We start from the raw sequence: 17,493 nt of genomic DNA, 5'->3' as shown, positions 1-17,493 counted from the left end.
ATGTACCAATGTTGATAATTAAAACCAGGAGGTGTGACAAACAGAACTGCTCTTCTAGGTCACTGTTACACTGTTATGGGTTGAAATATGTCCCCCACCAAAAGACATGTTGAAGTCCTGAACTTCAGTACCTCAGAATGTGATCTTATTTGGAAATAGGGTCATTACAATGGTAATCAAGTTAAAATGAGGTCATTAAAGTGGGTACTAATCCAATATGACTAGGGTCCTTATAATATGGGAAATCAGGACACAGATAGGAAAGCCCACACAGAGAACATGATGTGAAGATGAAGGCAGAGATCAGGAGGATGCATCTATAAGCCAAGGAACACCAAAGACTGTCAACAAACCACCAGAAGCTAGGAGAGAGGCATGGAGCAAATTCTCCCTCACAGCCCACAGAAGGAACCAACCCTGACAACACCTTGATCTCAGACTTCTAGCCTCCGAAACTGTGAGAAAATAAATTTCTGTTGTTTAAGCCACCCAGTTTGTAGTACTTTGTACCAGCCTAGAAAACTAATATTGTCACTGTTCTCAAAATCTCTGAAAAATCATTAATACCACAGCCTCAAAACAAGTCACAATTCCACTTGTGACTTGTGGACGCCATGGTAGATGGCGTCCTGGTTATTCCTTGTCTCCCCACTTAACTTGTCACTTAATCAGAATTCAAACATTGAAATTGAATTCAATTTTCAATTGAATTCAAACACTGAAAAAGAGACTAAATAACAAACATGGCTAAGAAACTTTTACTTTCTGTAAAAGGTACTAAAAATACAACTTTGAAATTGCAACTTCCCTGAAAGGAAGAATTCATATTCTTAAAATTAGAGAAAAGAAGAAATATTTAAAAGGCAAATGGTGCCCATAGAAGAGACAGAAGAAACTCATTATTTGAAAAAATGACAACTTCGATTATTTCTAGAGAATTCCTGATATTTCTCCACAAAAATATTGATAATACCATCAAGAACTTCAAGGAAAACCTCCCAGTTGCTGGAAATATTAATATCTTCTTCATAAATATGATAATCCAAAAAGACAGTGCCAGGATTCTTCCATGTTTTTTTCCTTAGACGAAACCTACAAATGTGGTAAGACATTTTAAACTATTATACTTTGAAATTCTTAACTTGAAAAAAAATGACATGAATCTGACACAAAGAAAAATGAACTATGTTCAAACACAAAAGTCAAATGGTTATTCATTAAAATTTTGGGAAAATATAATGAAAAGCTCTCAAGACATCAAATTTAGTATCCTACAGAGCAAGTTCAAACAAATGCTAATACTTTTGCTTAGTTCTATTAATCCGCAGTACTAAAATTCTGAATGGTACAGGAATTTAAAATTCTTCTAGTTTTAGAAAATTATACCAATCCATATCAATTGGCCACACTGTCTTTCTTCAAATTGCTGATGACACTGTAATTTTACTTTACCTGTCAATACTGAGCTCTAAACCACATTGCTCCCTGAGCTGAGGAATTAACTCCTCTTTTGATTGCCGTACAGTCATTCCTTTAGCAAACACAGCATCTAGCAGAAACTTGCACGGCTAGGAATATAAACATAAACAATTAGACCCTGAATTACACATTAAAATAAGGATCAACAAGACATTTTATTTGCACTTTATAGTGTGACAATTACTGGACTGGGTTTAGGAGCTTATCTTCCTAGGTTTAAATCTTGGCTCCACTACTTACTAAAGCTCTGCTATCTTGAGCAAGCTTACTTAACATTTCTGTGCCTCAGTTTTCTCATCTTTAAACCGGAGCCAGAGTCATTGTGGAGATTAAATATGATAATACATTCATATTTCTCTTCTTGTAATACAATGACCATAATTTTGAAAGTAAAAAGAATCACCTTTATAGAGTAAAATGAGAGAAATGAATACTAATTCTCCAAATACATTCACTGACTGTCTCAAAAGAGATACAGTATTCACAAACCCCAAATTTAGAAGTAAGATGTAAGTCAAAATGAGTGTAATGGATCACATATAAGAGATATGACTGATGCCTAATAAAATATTTGTTGAACAAATGAAGGCATTTTATGAAAACATTATCCCCTTATTTGCTGTTTTTCACATTTGTCTAGGTCTTCACTGAGATGTTATAAATGTCTTAAAAATAGTGTCTTTGCCTTATTCTTCTGGGTATTCACCACAATCTTATATATCACAGGAACTAAGATATTTTATTACTCCTTGAAAAACATAGCTGGTTTAGATCCTTAATCCACCATTTACAAGTTATATGACCTTGGGCAAGTTACTTCTCTGTGCCTCGGTTTCTTAATCTATAAAATGAGAATAACAGTACTTTTATAATAGAGTTAATTGATGAGGATTAAAAGGGTTAATATTTGTAGGCACTTAGAGCACAAAGAGACACTATATATAATGCTAGTTAAATACTAAAAATGATTCTCTGAACACAAAAAGTCGTCAACTACCATCCTTCTGTAGCATTTTACAATCAGTCCCAGAAGCACAAACAAACCCCCTTTTAAAAGCAGAAAATGTTTGTCCTTCCAGCATGTGTAGCAATACTTTAGACCAGGGGGATGACAAAAATGGCCTGAGGGCCACATTCATCTGGTGCCTGTTTTTGTAAGTGAAATTTTATTGGAACATAGCCACCCCCATTGGCTTATGTACTGTCTGTGTCTGCTTCTGTACTACACTGGCAGAACTTAGTTGCAACAGAGGCAGTATGGCCTGTACAACTGAAATATTTCCTAAAAAAAGTCTGCCATCCCCTTCTTTAGAGAGATAAAAAGAAATGTCTAGTAATCAAATCTGTGCACTGTATGTTTTTAATAACTATCAAGAGTTACCTTACATTGTTTGTAAGTATATTACTTACCTCTTGTTCATTGACTAGAAGCTGGTACACTTTAACTCTGTATTCTCCTTTTTTAAGTGCTCTCCCCAGTCTAATTGTAATCTACAAATTAAAAACAGTTTTTTTAGATGTATGGTCTCAGCAGAATAAACTACCCATTTTCATCTCAACTGTTTAGTATTTTTCTCCCAATTCTCTAGATTCTGGGCTGTTTGAAAACAGGTATATCTTTTACCTCCGATTCCCCAGTGCCTAGAATACTAACTGGCACACAGTTAACATTTAACAAATGTTTGTTAGATGAATGGAGAAAACAACAACAAAAAAGCCAAATAACCACTAAACCTCAGGGACAAATTATCCTTTTAGGGTATCCATTTCACCTTACTTGGAAGTAGTGCAAGATGTTCTCAAATCTATCATTTAAAACAGACTCTAATTATTCAGAATTATTTTAATCAACCTTATTGTCATCTGAAAATGATGAAAGTGTCTCATTCAGCCGGACGCTCTCAAACTCTTGATTGCTGGCGTACACGCGAAAGACCTTGAAGTGAGAGGACAAAACTCCAACAAAGGGCTCTAAATGTTGTTTGAAAGCAGCCAGAGTAATTCTTTTATCAACATGCACCATCAACCCTAAGCACACACATACACAAAAAACAGAAAAAAAATGTAAAAGAAACCTCTTAGAGTATAAATAAAGCAGATCATATACTTTTTATTATGCTGTAAGCAGGAAAAAGTACCTTTTCAGTTATTTGACTTTTAGCTAATATACTACATTGAATGGACAAAAATGTGGGCACTGAGCATATGCTAAGGATAATCTGACAGCTTTAAATGTTCTGAGATATTTAAGTGCTTATTTATTTTGGCTGCTGAATTAAAAACCAAACTTATAGGAACTCTCTTCAAATACATACATTTCTAGATCTACACAGCAGTAGTGTGGGCTCTGGCTGGGTCCCACCCCTACCTCTTCTGCTTTCTTACTAGCTGTGAGACACAGAGCAAGCCACCAGCCTCTGTACCTGCATTTTGTCATTTGAAAAATGGAACTAATAACAGTACCTACCTCACAGTATCTCACTGTAAATTCAACGAGGTAATATGTTTATAGAATAGTTTCATATATATATATATATAAATCGCCTCAAAAATTGTCAGTAAATCTAGTTCTGGGATTTCTACTAGAGAAAAATGTCAAGACTAGCATATGAAGATGTCTGTTTTATCATGTGGTTGGTTGGACTGTAACAGAAATAATATCTAAATGGGTCAGAAACTCCCACCTCCTCCAAGCTTCAGTTTAAGCTCTGCTGGCATTATAATAGTATTATCTTTGATGGGCTTTTTTTCTAATGCTTATTATTTTAATCTTTTGTCCTTTATTTTATAAGCCACTCATGAGGATACTTCTGGAATATATTTCTATTTACTCTAGTCTTCATATTCTAGTAAAGAGCAAAAACTTCACTCATTTATCTTTCTCTTGTAACAAAGCAATACAGAATGCAAGAACTGCCATGCAGCCTCAGGCCCATGGTCTCTTTGCAGCCCTAAGGCTCTCTCTAGGGCAGACCTCAGTTTTCTGTGAAATTTACATGAAAGGTTAAGGATAAAACCCTAAAACACTCCTGATTTCCATTCTCAGGTCATCCCAACTCAGGCTGATGAATTTTTCTAAATGGATTTTTCAAATAATGTCTATTTACTATTTTCCTGGTTATAAAATACTGGTTCACTAGAGAAAATGTGACAAGTATGAATTAGCAGAAAACATAGATAAGGTGATGAACTTTATTTACTGTATATATCTTTTGAGGCAGCATTTCTTTTAATTTGTTTAAAATGTCGGTTTCTAAGCTTTAAGGAATGCTCCTAAATGTTAAAATCTAGCTTTTGGCAAACAAAACTCTATTATCCAGAGAGGGACTAAATTTCTTGAGAGAAGGGTGTAATGAAAAAATTTCTTGATTAGAAATGAGAAGCATATGGCTGGATTTCAGTTTTGCCACTTCAGTCTGATAAATGGCTGTAGGTAGGTCATCCAATCTTTCTGAGCCTCCGTTTTCTCAGAGAATTATTATGCCAGTCTCATTGATTGTTGTTCGACAAATATAGTAAATTCTAAGGCATTACTCAAATAAAAGCTATCACTGTCATTTTGGTTTCTCTCATAACTCCTAGTAATGTTGTATCATAGGAAGACATGAATGTTTGTTGGTTATTGATATAGTCCAATATGGTGATTAGGACCAAGTGTTCTAGAGTTACATGGCCTGGCTGGAATGAAGTTCTGGTTCCTCCTCACAAATTAGATTTGTGACTTTGACCTAAGTTCTCTGTACTTCAGTTACCTCTATTATTAAATGAAGATAACAGTATTTATATCTCATAATGTGTTTTTGGGTCAATACATGTAAAATGCTTATCATAGCACTGACAAACTGTTAGCTTAACTGATGAGCTGTAATTATTTTGTAGTTTTACAGAATACCATCATATCATTTTTCCTATCTACCCCTTCATACAGAAGAGTTCAGTCTCTTCACAGTGCAACCTCAAAATAGCCTCAAAGGCTTTTCTTTTTTCTTTCTTTTCTTTTATGTATTTCTTGAAAGAGGTGGTAGCCAAAATTGTACAAAGAAATTTCAGTGCAAATACACTACCATTTTTATTACTTTGGCCTTCCTGTTTATACCCCAGTGCTTGAAGACTACAACTAGGTCACACTGGGACAGTATTTTCAAAGACAGGTTCTATATTCCCTGAAACAATTCCTGGATTATAATGAATCACTTAAAGACTATCATTTTAAGTGCTGTTTGGTAATTATCTAAATGAGTTGTCTAGACGGTGCATGGTATACCACTCTTCAGATATCAAATTCTTTGTTTACCTATTCTACCTTGCCATTTCATCACTCTGAAGAACTTGTATTATTACGTATCATCTATGTTTCCCGGGCACCTACTTTCAGATCCTTGCGGAACTGTGACGAAGCAATCTTACTAGAGACTCCTTAAACACTAGGCTGCTGGCTATCATCCCCACTCCCTTTCCCCTAAGCCAGATTTTTAAACATGAAAAGGCATTTTCCAGGGTTTTCACTTTTTCTTTCCAAACAAACTTTCTGTATGGCTTCTGAAAGCCTAAATAATTTGTAGAAAATGGTTTCTCTTCATCACGTTTTTTTTTTTTTAAGTTTTTTTTTTTTAAGTTTCTTTGAAGTAAGCTTCAGGCAAGATATAAACTAGAAATTCTGAATTACATAATCTCAGAAGGATGGAAGAGATCTGTCAGTTTGGGCATTTGGACAAACAACAACAAAAACATATCAACATTGGTGAGATTTAAAATAATAAAAGAATAAATAAAATATAAGACTAAAACCAGCCAGAGAATTAGCAGGACAAGCAGGTTCAAGATACAAAATCTTGAATACTATTTCAATGAATGCTAGTAAATTAGCCCACAATGGATTTCTAAAAAGGTTAAAATGGCCAGCAATCTCCTTTGCAAAGATTTCATTAAGCATTCTAAGATGGAAATGGGACCCTTTAGACTATGATTCTAAATATTTCCACTGAATCCTTCCTACCGCTGAAACTCTCATGCAGTCTAATTTTCAGCACATCTTTCAAAAACAAACGCCTTGAAAGAAATTTCTAACCTTTTTCCAAAGAGAAGCTACTTTTAATTTCTGCAATGCCCTTGAAGGGTTGAGGATGGTAAGAAAGCCGAGTAGGTACTAGCTATTTTTCCTGTACTATGACGTGAGGTAAGTAAGTAACAGTGGTAGCAGTGAGGAGGTGGAGGTATGAGTACTAGGCATACAACCAGAATACCTGAATCTGATCCCAGCAGTGTGACTAACTGTGTGACCTCAGGCAAATTATTTAACTTGTTTGAGCCAGTTTCTTCATCAGTGAAAAGTGTCTAACAATATCAATTTCACACCGCTGTTGAGAACTAAATGAGATAACATGTTAATAAGAGTTATAAGAAAAAAACTCCATAGAAATTTAAATGAAGCATTACTATAATAGAGCTTCTCTATCTCCATTTTAACTCACTAATCCACATTTTCGCACTTGAGTTTCTGCAAGATATAGGTATGGATGTCAAATAATTACATTGTTATTTGGACCTAATTAATTAAAAACACAAATTTATGTATTTTTACTACTGATTTCATGATTTCTGCCACTTCCTTTTTTTTTTTTTGTGGTACGCGGGCCTCTCACTGTTGTGGCCTCTCCCGTTGCGGAGCACAGGCTCCGGACGCGCATCGGCAGGCGGACTCTCAACCATTGCGCCACCAAGGAAGCCCCGCCACTTCCTTTTAAAAGATCTAATTTTGAGACTACAAGTATTATAGCATTTAACTAATACAGTGGTTGTTTGTGCACCTTCTCTCCACAAGATGAAGCATAAGGCTGCATCTTAGTCATCCTTACTTCTGACAAATACATATGGCCTGGCACCTGGCATGTATTCAGGAAATAATAATTGTGTGGGTGTATAAATGGATTGATGAAGAGTGGGACTCTCTTCCAAAAGTAATAGGAGCAAATGCATTCAGTTAGAAGGCTTAACCTCTAGTAATGGTTCCACTATTTACTAGATATGTATGTATTTTTGGGAAAGTCATTCACCCTCTATGAGTTTCAGTTTTCTTATCAGTCAAATGAGGATATCATTGTTTGCTTTATTAATTTCAGAAAAGCTTCAAGTGAGAATAAAAAAGTGTTTTGAAAACTAAAATATAAAAATATAAGGGGTAATATTAATATTTGCCTTTCAGACTAATGCAAAGTATTTAGGTTTTCAGCTATTTCCCTTTTACACTTGAAGAAAGATTTTGTATCTTGAACCTGCTTGTCCTGCTAATTCTCTGGCTGGTTTTAGTCTGATATTTTATGTATTCTTTTATTATTTTAAATCTCACCAATGTTGATACGTTTTTGTTGTTTGTCCAAATGCCCAAACTGACAGATCTCTTCCATACTTCTGAGATTATATAATTCAGAATTTCTAGTTTATATCTTGCCTGAAGCTTCCTTCAAAGAAACTTAAAAAAAACCAAAAACCTAAAGAAGGCCCTTTCCTTTCTCTGACTTTTTACGGGGTGTAGGAAGGGTGCACTTTGGATTAGGTGATGGAGGAAAGGGAAGGAATGCACAAATTAAAAATTTTTCTAGGCACTGAATATAAAATTTTCTAAAGTGTCTGGCCTTTTTTTGGTATATTATTTACTATTTAAACTAATTCTTTTTTTTTTTTTTACTTAGTACTGTTATACTTCTTTCCTTTTAAAAAATTTTTTAATTCTTTTCCTTCTTTCCTTTTTTTTTAAAATCATCTCACAAAAGTTGTGACATCACAGGCATAATGCACAGGTCTAAGGACACCGTTTACTATAACTACATCAAAACTGAAAGCAAAGGAGAGAGAGGATAATCTTATAACCCAGGAATCTACAGGTAATCTTAGGACAAAGCATCTCTTATCTGATTCTTAACTAAAAATTTAAATAAACTGATAAAAAAAATTAAGGCTGTTTCAAGGAGCCTTTTTCTTTCTAAGTACATACATTTATGTCCTTCCCCAGAACTTTCATCTGCAGCATAGGGTTCTGCTTGGAAATACATGTACTGTATTTCTCCCCTACTCTTGCCACTCTCATCATATTCACTGTCCGTTCCGGAGTCTTCTTCTGCTGTATCCCATGTCTCCTTCTTCCCTTCATTCGCTTTAGTTCTTCTACTACTCGTGATGCTGTGAGAGTCAAGTCCATTAGCCAAAGGGATTTGAGCATTATCTGCATTGCACAAAGTATCACTGCTATGACTTGAGCTAAGAATGTCACTGTCCACTGAACTTGTACTCCTGTCATTATTCACATCTGAATCTGATCGTTCTTCAGACTGAAAATTTTCAGGATCGGAAGTCTGAATATGCTGTTCAAGTTCTCTATTATCCACTGAGGCTGAAGAGTCCCTCTCATTGAGAGGTGATTCAATGTTTTCAAAGTCACTTGTCTCAGTACTTTTGCTGCTGTCCCCATTATCTCCCTCCTGCTGCTGTTGCAGTGACAAGCTTTTGAGTTTTTCAGTGCTTTCTTCTAGAATAGCTTCCACAGACTTTAGACCCCCTGCAGGTCCTTTGACTCTTTCACAGTCATCATCCACATTACCAGAGTCACCCCCAGCTTTCTGGTATGCTGTCCTTTTGGAATAAGATCCTGGAGATTGTTCAGGTAACAAAACAAATAATCTGATTGTATTTGCATGCCGATCCAGGAGTTTCCATAAATGAGAGTCTGTAAAGGCCATCTGGTAATCCAAAGTCTCAGAACTTTCAACGAACACCTGAACAGTAAGTCAAAGAGTTATATTACATCATTAATTTTGGTGACATTCTCATTCATTATAAGAATAATATCGCATCAATATAAGACAGTGCACAATAAATTATAAAAGTTGAGATGATAATGTTTCTAAAGGACACGCCCATTGTTTTTGGAGACTAAATAAAATAAATATTATGTTCATATGTCTTTGTAATTAGCCATAAAACTGCTAAACAAGTATCTTGTTTATCGGAAAATGTATGAAAAAATCTTGGGAATGCAACACCAAAATCCAGGTTATATAAAAAATTTCATGGACAAATGACTTGATTCTAGAGCAAATTAACTGCAAGGAAACAAACATGTAAGGAAATCTTTAGATTAAAATAAACTTGAGAGATCTTATGGACTTTATTTAGATCCTGATTTGAACAAACAAATCTTACTGAAAAAAATTTTTTTAAAGATAATCAGGGAAATTTGAATATTGACTAGGTATTGGTTGATATTAAGGCATTTCTATTAGTTTTTTAGGTATAATAATGTAATTGTGGTTATGTTTTTAAAAAGAATTCTCATCTTTTAGAAATATAAATTCATATTGCTTGTAGATGAAATGATATGATGCTGGGAATGTTTTTCAAGTAATCTGGGGGAAGTAGTTAGTTAAATATACATGAACAAGACTTGATAATTATAGAAGCTGGGTGATACGTACATAACACTATTCATGCACTTCTGCATATGTTTGAAATTTTCCACAATAAATTAAAAAAATGAAATGCATATACATAAACCAGGCAATTATGAGTAGTATTTTGAATTTTGCATAAAAAGATTATTATTCAATAAATGCTATAAATCAGGACTATCAGCTAACCATTTAAAGAAAAAAATAAAGTTAGATCCCTCCCACTCCTTACCCTAAAACAGTATTAGGGTGGATTGGCGATTTTAATGTTACACACAAACACCACACAGAAGTACTGGAAGAAACTAGGGGTGAATAAAAATTACACATCAGCATTAATAAAACAAAACTGAAAAAAAAAAAAAAAAACAAAGAGGCTAAATATGATAAAAGACCAAACTGCCCTAAGATGAATGAGACTGGAAATGGTGATAAATAAAAAAGACAGCAAATGAGGAAAATTTGATACAATTTATCCAGAGTAAACCAAAGGCATTAGGAATAAAAACACAGGAAAAATGATAAATGATGGAACACATAATGATATCAAGAGATAAAACAAAGAGATCAACATGAACTTTCTCTTTTCTTACAGAGATAAATGAGTAGGAAAAGGGAATAATGTGGGGTGAATCCAAGATAGTAATTTTCTCCACACTAGGCATGCTTCAGACTTTCACCATGAAGTACTGCTTTATGGGAGAAGCTCAAGAAAGAACAAAATTCAGAGAACATAATCATTGTGACCAGAACTAGTCATGAAGTCTCCACCAAAGAAGGAGGACTAATCTTGGGCTTGAAACAAACTGTAGGAAGAGGGGGAAACACTCCAGGAGGGGCGGTACTTGAACAAGGCAAAGAGGAGAGCCAGCAAGACTGACTGAGAAGACAGAGAAGCAAGATGTGACCTGACTACAAAAGGAGGGTAATTATTGGGAGGATGTGAGAACCCAAAAATAAATTTCAGACAGATGGTGAGTGGCAGCATAGAAAATAGTCATGAAAAAATAAAAGACATACCTTGTTACTTCTAAAAAACCCTTCAGCTTTCAGGGTTTTACTGGGCACAGTGAGAAGACGCAAATCATTGTAGCAGCGTTCCAGCACTATTCTCATTGTTTCAGCAGGTAAATAGATGGCCTATAATGAAAGTAATTTAATTAAAAAGTGCTCTTTCAAGAATAATTCTGCTTGACTTGGAAATATGGGAAAATGAGACACTGCTGAGTTCTTCTTAAAAATAGCAGAAAGAAAATTAAGAGAAAAATAATCTTAGTAGAGGTTTACAAATTTTTTAAGAATCTATGGGAAAAATTATTAGTCCCATCCATTAATGATGATGTAAATTAGGAAAACAGAGTATCACTTATAAATGTATGCTCTGAAACTATTTAAAAAGTAACAATTTTTCACTAAAAGTTCTATTTCTCCCAAACTCATGAAGTAAATGAGGTGATTTGATTCCAAAGAAACTGAGTAACTGACTTTGAGAACTGATGTCAAACCAACACCTGTTTAACTTCTTGACTTTGGATGAGTTCTTCTGTATTCTGTGAATAGTTGTTAATACTTTTATTAAATCAATTTTCTTCTGTGTAAAATGAGATTAAATTAGTAGGTAAATTTTAAAGTTTTCTAAAATTCCATGTCCTAAATTTTTGGTGTTATAAATTTCTCATGAAATGAGCAGATAAAAATAATTTACATTTTATAAAACATGATTTGTTTTACAGCTAATGATAACTAATTCTCAGGCATTCTTGTTATACTTTAAACACTATATTTCTTGGCATCCTGTTTTCTCACTGTCTTTATTCTTAGACACATTTTTCCCCAACAAAATTATCAGCTTCTTCAGGGAAGGAAATGCATGTGTTTCTTTTGTACTACCTCAGTGCTCATATTCTAGATTAAACTGTAATACAGAGCAGTTACACTAATGCTGCCTTTTTATAAGTAATTTAATCATAAACTATGACTTCACAGTATGATTTGTTTCCTCCAATTATTACTTTGGCAAATTGTTGGAAGTCATTTTTTTCAAACATAAATATAATTAAAAACTAACTTCTATATAATACTTTACAATTTTTTTTTCCACAAAAAGAGCATTTATTTGTTTTGTTCATGTTCACAACAACCCTGTTAAAATAGGCATTAAAAAACCCCAGATGAGATAAAAGACAATACTACCATAAAATGACTGAATGGAAACTGGAAGTTCCTTGACTTGCGATTTCTGAACAATTTCGACCACACCAAGGGAATCTTAACCTGGGGTTAATTTTGCCTATGTTTGTGTGCTCAATGTTCTATAGTGTACAAGACCCCTGAAAGGATAATAACCATTTCTGTGGAGTGGAATAGTTTTTTTGTCTAAGGAAATCTGAATGTTTCATCATCATATTTTTCCAGTTCAAAAATTCTGAATGCGCCTGTGCTATTTACCACTAACTCACATAATGTGGCTAATATTTGATTCATCACCTTTCTCTTCTACTTCTATTCATCTACCACTGTCTTTCTGGTTACCCAAGAGTGAAACTCCTCAGGTCTTCTGTGCTCCTGCCTTGCTCCAATGTTTACCAATCACAAGTGCTGCCAATTCTATTTATACATTCATTCTTACAATCGCCACTTCTCTCATTTCTGGTCATAATGCCTTCATCTGAATTATTTCAACAACCTCCTCATCTATGTTCCTGAGTCCTCCCTCAGTCCACAGGGAACACTAGTCTAGTGTTGCCAGAATTACCACGCTATAGCAGAGCTCTCATCATACCACTGCTGTACTTAGAAAAACAACCAACCAACCAACCTACTTCCTACTGTTTAAACAGGGCCCAAACTTTTGAGTTTACATTTTAAAAGCCTCCATGACATAAAGTGAACTTGTGTTCCAGGCACGTACTTTACAATGATCCAGCCAAGCACACATATCATTGCTATGTGCACTTACTTCACACTCCTTACCTCCACGCTTAAGTCAATCTGTTTCTTCCATATGCAGCATCGTTCTCTCCTAACCACAGTTGTCTCCTAGCTATAAATACTGGCTCCTTGAGGTAAATATTGGTTCCTACATCTTGTAACTATCACATAGTGCTTTGTACACAGCAGGTACTTAAAAATATTCATTGACCAATTTTAAAACTTACCTTTGAAATAAGCTGTTTGAACTCTGTAACTGTTTGATTTAAGTAAGCTCGAACAGTGATAGGAGCAGCTACAGATTCTGCCTTTAGATCAACAACATGAACCTTCACCATCACTTCTGTCCCATTGGAAAAACATAAAAACCCAATTGGAGGTTATTTTTTAAAAGGTATTTCACATGAGCAATGCATTCTAAATGTGTTTCTAATAGATGGCAAAGAAAATATTTTTCTAATTATCAAGATGGTAGATGTATATGTTATACATGTTAAAACTTTCACAATTTATCACATTACAAACATATATAAAGAAATAAAAAATGAAGCTAATAAAAAAGTTCTTATAGATCTCTCTAAAAAATGACAAAAGTCAAAATGTGACTTTTAAAAATAAGTGCTTTGTTTCCTTATAAAACATTAACACCACTGTCAAATTTATCAAGCATATTAAAAGTACATACCCAAAGTTCCAAAATACAGACCAAACCCACAACACTAAATAAATGTAAATAACTAGAGAATGCACAACAAATACTAAAGGGGACATAGCAGCCCTACTTGCTTTTGACAACCTTCATTAAACAATTCAAGACCTTGCTCATAATCAAAGACTTCTTTCTCCTCAAAATAATATTCTCTATATCCTATGGAAATTTCAGCAGAAACCCTTTGGATTACATGTTTGTTTTCTGACTTAAATTCTTCGTGTTACAATTTATTTATTTATTATTTTATTTTATTTATTTGGCTGCATTGGGTCTTCGCTGCTGCTCGCGGGCTTTTCTGTAGTTGTGGTGAGCGGGGGCTACTCTTTGTTGCTGTGCGTGGGGCTTCTCATTGCAGTGGCTTCTCTTGTTGCGGAGTATGGGCTCTAGGCATGCAGGCTTCAGTAGATGCAGCATGCGGGCTCAGTACTTGTGGCCTGAGGGCTCTAGAGCACAGGCTCAGTAGTTGTGGCACATGGGCTTAGTTGCTCCATGGCACGTGGGATCTTCCTGCACCAGGGATCAAACCTGTGTCCCCTGCACTGGCAGGCAGATTCTTAACCACTGTGCCACCAGGGAAGTCCTCATGTTACAATTTAAAGCCACCTTCTCTTCTCCTATTTTCAGGAGATCATTATATAACTTAACTTTTAGTCACCAGAAAAATAAATGATCTTCAAACACCAGATTTAGTAGATAGATATTCTCCAGCTTAACTGTTTTAATCTCTTATATATAGTATATGTCAATACTCCATTTTCCCCCAAATGTTACTAATCTAAATCTGAATAAATATTCTGCTAAAGTCTTGATTATTAGTGAATAAAGGAGATTACTTTACAAGGTTTACAATCCACAGTGACATTTAGAATTCTCTTTTTAAAAAGTGGGTTTTTTGCTGACCCATGTTATATTTTTATCATAGTTTTTACAGTCTAGCTCAAAAATAATCTGCAGGGACTTCCCTGGTGGTGCAGTGGTTAAGAATCCGCCTGCCACTGCAGGGGACATGGGTTCGATTCCTGGTCCAGGAAGATCCCACACGCCGCAGAGCAACTAAGCCTGTGCGCCACAACTGAGGCTGTGCTCTAGAGCCCACAAGCCACAACTACTGAGCCCGCATGCCACAACTACTGAGCCCGTGTGTCACAACTACTGAAGCTCACATACCTAGAGCCTGTGCTCTGCAACAAGGGAAGCCACTGCCATGAGAAGCCCATGCAACGCAATGACGAGTAGCCCCCAATTGCCACAACTAGAGAAAGCCCACGCGTAGCAACGAAGACCCAACGCAGGCAAAAAACAAACAAAACAAAAAATCTGCAAGAAAATGCTCCAAAGGGACTCTTTACAGAGAGAGCGGAGTCTGACTAAAGGAGCTCTTGAAAGAATACCACACTTAATCTACTTTGGAAAGAAGAGCCTTCATAAAAAGGAGGTGTATAAGATCCACAGAAGAACAGAATTTGAGTTATGAAACCATAACCATAATAAGGTCTTCAAGGAGACCCTGAAAAAGAGACTCTACTTCTGAGACTTTATGGGAATATACCAGGGTCTTCTCTATAAAAAGAGAGAGGCTGGGGCAGGCGCAGAGGTAGGGAGGGAGGACGATTTAGTACTGGAGAAGAAAAAAAAATCCCACTGAAGACTATAAGCCAGAAGTTTTGTTGTTTGTTTCTTAAATTTTGTGTATAGCTTTTTGGAAAGTAATCTAGAACTTAATTCCCGGTTTGTTGCTGACTACTTCCCAACCTATCAGAATTATTCTACGTTTTAAGAACATGTAAAAAAGTTAAAAATAATTTCTACAAACAAAAAACTTTCTTATGAAAATTTTAAGTCCTTTACAACTCAGAATACCATGAAATTCCTTACCTCCGGGTTTGTAAGACTGGAAAACCTGATCGGGTCTTCTTGTCTCCAACAGCAGATCAAACATGTATGTTGACTTGACTCCACCCAGTAAAAGTCCCATTGGCGTATCTTCTTCTCCTTCATATGATCGTTCAAGATAATCATGAAACTCATCATATTTAACAAGACGACAGCAATCCATAGGTATCACCTCTTCTAAATCCATCATCTAAAAGAATATAACACCCGAGGAAAAAGAAAAAGAAATATATAGTATTGATATTTTAGTCTGATGTGTAACTGTACTAACAATAGGTCCTAACAAACAATACAATCCATATATTTATGATTTGCATCAAAGCTCAGAGGCACAACTTAAAGGGTATTTTAAAATAACCATAGTTCATTATCCCTCAAATTATACAACCTATGCACTAACATATTTTAAAGACTTTTTTGTTTTTACAAAAGTTAACATTCTAAACTTTAGATGTACTCAAAATTAATGCACTGTAAGCTATTGCTTTATAACCAGTCAGCTGGAAACATGAGGGGAAAACAACCAACTAGAACATGCATCTTTTGTTATCTTAATACAATTTGGAGAAAAACTGGTAATTAATGTATCTAGTAACGATCTCCCTAAGCAAGGGAGGATAGCATGCCTTGTAGAGCCACCACAAAGGTCATAGCTTCTGTCTCCCAAGTGCTACCCGACTCCTCTCTGAACCATCCTCTTCAATCTTAGCCTCCGGAACACCAACAAATTGGGCACAGGAATTTCTGTCAAAAATTTTCCCTCTAGTACATGTCACTAGTAGATGGCATACCCTGGATGCAACATCACTTTAAGTGGGAGCTGAACCTCCTGGAGAAACATAGTGGGATTGCTTAGAAGTATTCAATACTCATCTGAAGTTTGTGATTACAACTTTAAAGAAAGCGTTACTGTAAGCCTTGGTATGTCCCCATTGCCCTCTACTCCTCCATCCCTCACTTCCCACAAATGGAGCTTTATTTTCCTTATATAAGATCAATTTATTTCTCTTTTCTATTTCACTCTTTACATTTGTGAAATTAAACTTTCTATTTTCTAAGACAAGATTTTTTCTTCCTACATTAAAAACTGATGGAATATAAACTACCCTTAGTGCTATCACTGATTGACCTTACTGTGTAAAACTGTTTAAAGACATTTTCTCCATTTTAGTTTAATTTGGTTTCACTATTGTTTTGCTTGCAGTCCACCATTATGTTTAACGGATTTTTACTTTAATCAGGTGAACCCAGAGCCATTCATCCATTTTATTATTTGTTCATTCATTTATTCATTCACATACCCATCCAATTTTTTTTTTTTTTTTTGGTACACGGGCCTCTCACTGTTACGGCCTTTGCCGTTGCGGAGCACAGGCTCCGGACGCGCAGGCTCAGCGGCCGTGGCTCACGGGCCCAAGCCTCTCCACGGCATGTGGGATCTTCCTGGACCGGGGCACGAACCCGTGTCCCCTGCATCGGCAGGTGGACTCTCAACCACTGCGCCACCGGGGAAGCCCCCCATCCAATTTTGACTCTCCTGTTTACCAGGCAAAAGTAGTGGAAATGCAACTGTGAACAAAACCAGAACACTCTTCACCCTTGTAAGTGCTTACGGTTTAGTGAGGGACATTAATTAATTAAAATAGTCACACAAGTGTAAATTTTCAGTACTGATAAAGTGCTCTGAAAGACCAGGTACACGATACAAGTTCTCAAACTGTATGTGTCTAAAAACCACTTGAGGTACCTGTTTAAAATGCATAATCCCACGTGCCAAAACTAAGTTCAGATTCATTTGCAGGAATTTGTTTTTTAATAGGAATGTGATTCTGGTGCAGGTTATGCTGGATCACACTTTGAGAAACAATGCCAGCTATCTTGTGAATTATTTTTACTTCTTTCATTGGTTCTACATATAATTATAAATGAAATGACGTAGTATGCAATTTTTTCTCTAGGTAATGACTGTTTAACTTTAGTCAGATGATGTTAATGTTTACATGGAAAGGGCAAAAAGTTTTGTCAAGTATAACAGAT

The 17,493-nt window shown here is 35.5% G+C and overlaps 1 protein-coding gene across 10 annotated transcripts in view; it reads right to left on the bottom strand.

The window, feature by feature from the left end:
* USP47 (ubiquitin specific peptidase 47) overlaps window positions 1-17,493 on the bottom strand; it is a 122,117-nt gene that overhangs the window by 5,895 nt on the left and 98,729 nt on the right. For 6 of the 10 annotated variants that reach the window (XM_032639103.1, XM_032639110.1, XM_032639102.1 and 3 more), the window contains 8 exons: window positions 15,439-15,646; window positions 13,079-13,194; window positions 10,941-11,060; window positions 8,471-9,248; window positions 3,332-3,507; window positions 2,890-2,970; window positions 1,453-1,568; window positions 974-1,092 (listed from right to left, as the gene is read on the bottom strand). In XM_032639103.1, coding sequence (XP_032494994.1) covers window positions 974-1,092; window positions 1,453-1,568; window positions 2,890-2,970; window positions 3,332-3,507; window positions 8,471-9,248; window positions 10,941-11,060; window positions 13,079-13,194; window positions 15,439-15,646 — 1,714 coding nt within the window. The remainder of the gene's footprint in view (window positions 1-973; window positions 1,093-1,452; window positions 1,569-2,889; window positions 2,971-3,331; window positions 3,508-8,470; window positions 9,249-10,940; window positions 11,061-13,078; window positions 13,195-15,438; window positions 15,647-17,493) is intronic. The other 4 variants (XM_032639111.1, XM_032639105.1, XM_032639104.1 and 1 more) reach the window with 1 other exon arrangement.

Source organism: Phocoena sinus, chromosome 8 (genome assembly GCF_008692025.1).
Source record: "Phocoena sinus isolate mPhoSin1 chromosome 8, mPhoSin1.pri, whole genome shotgun sequence".
NCBI lineage: Eukaryota > Metazoa > Chordata > Mammalia > Artiodactyla > Phocoenidae > Phocoena > Phocoena sinus.
This window is presented reverse-complemented; position numbering and strand designations above follow the sequence as displayed.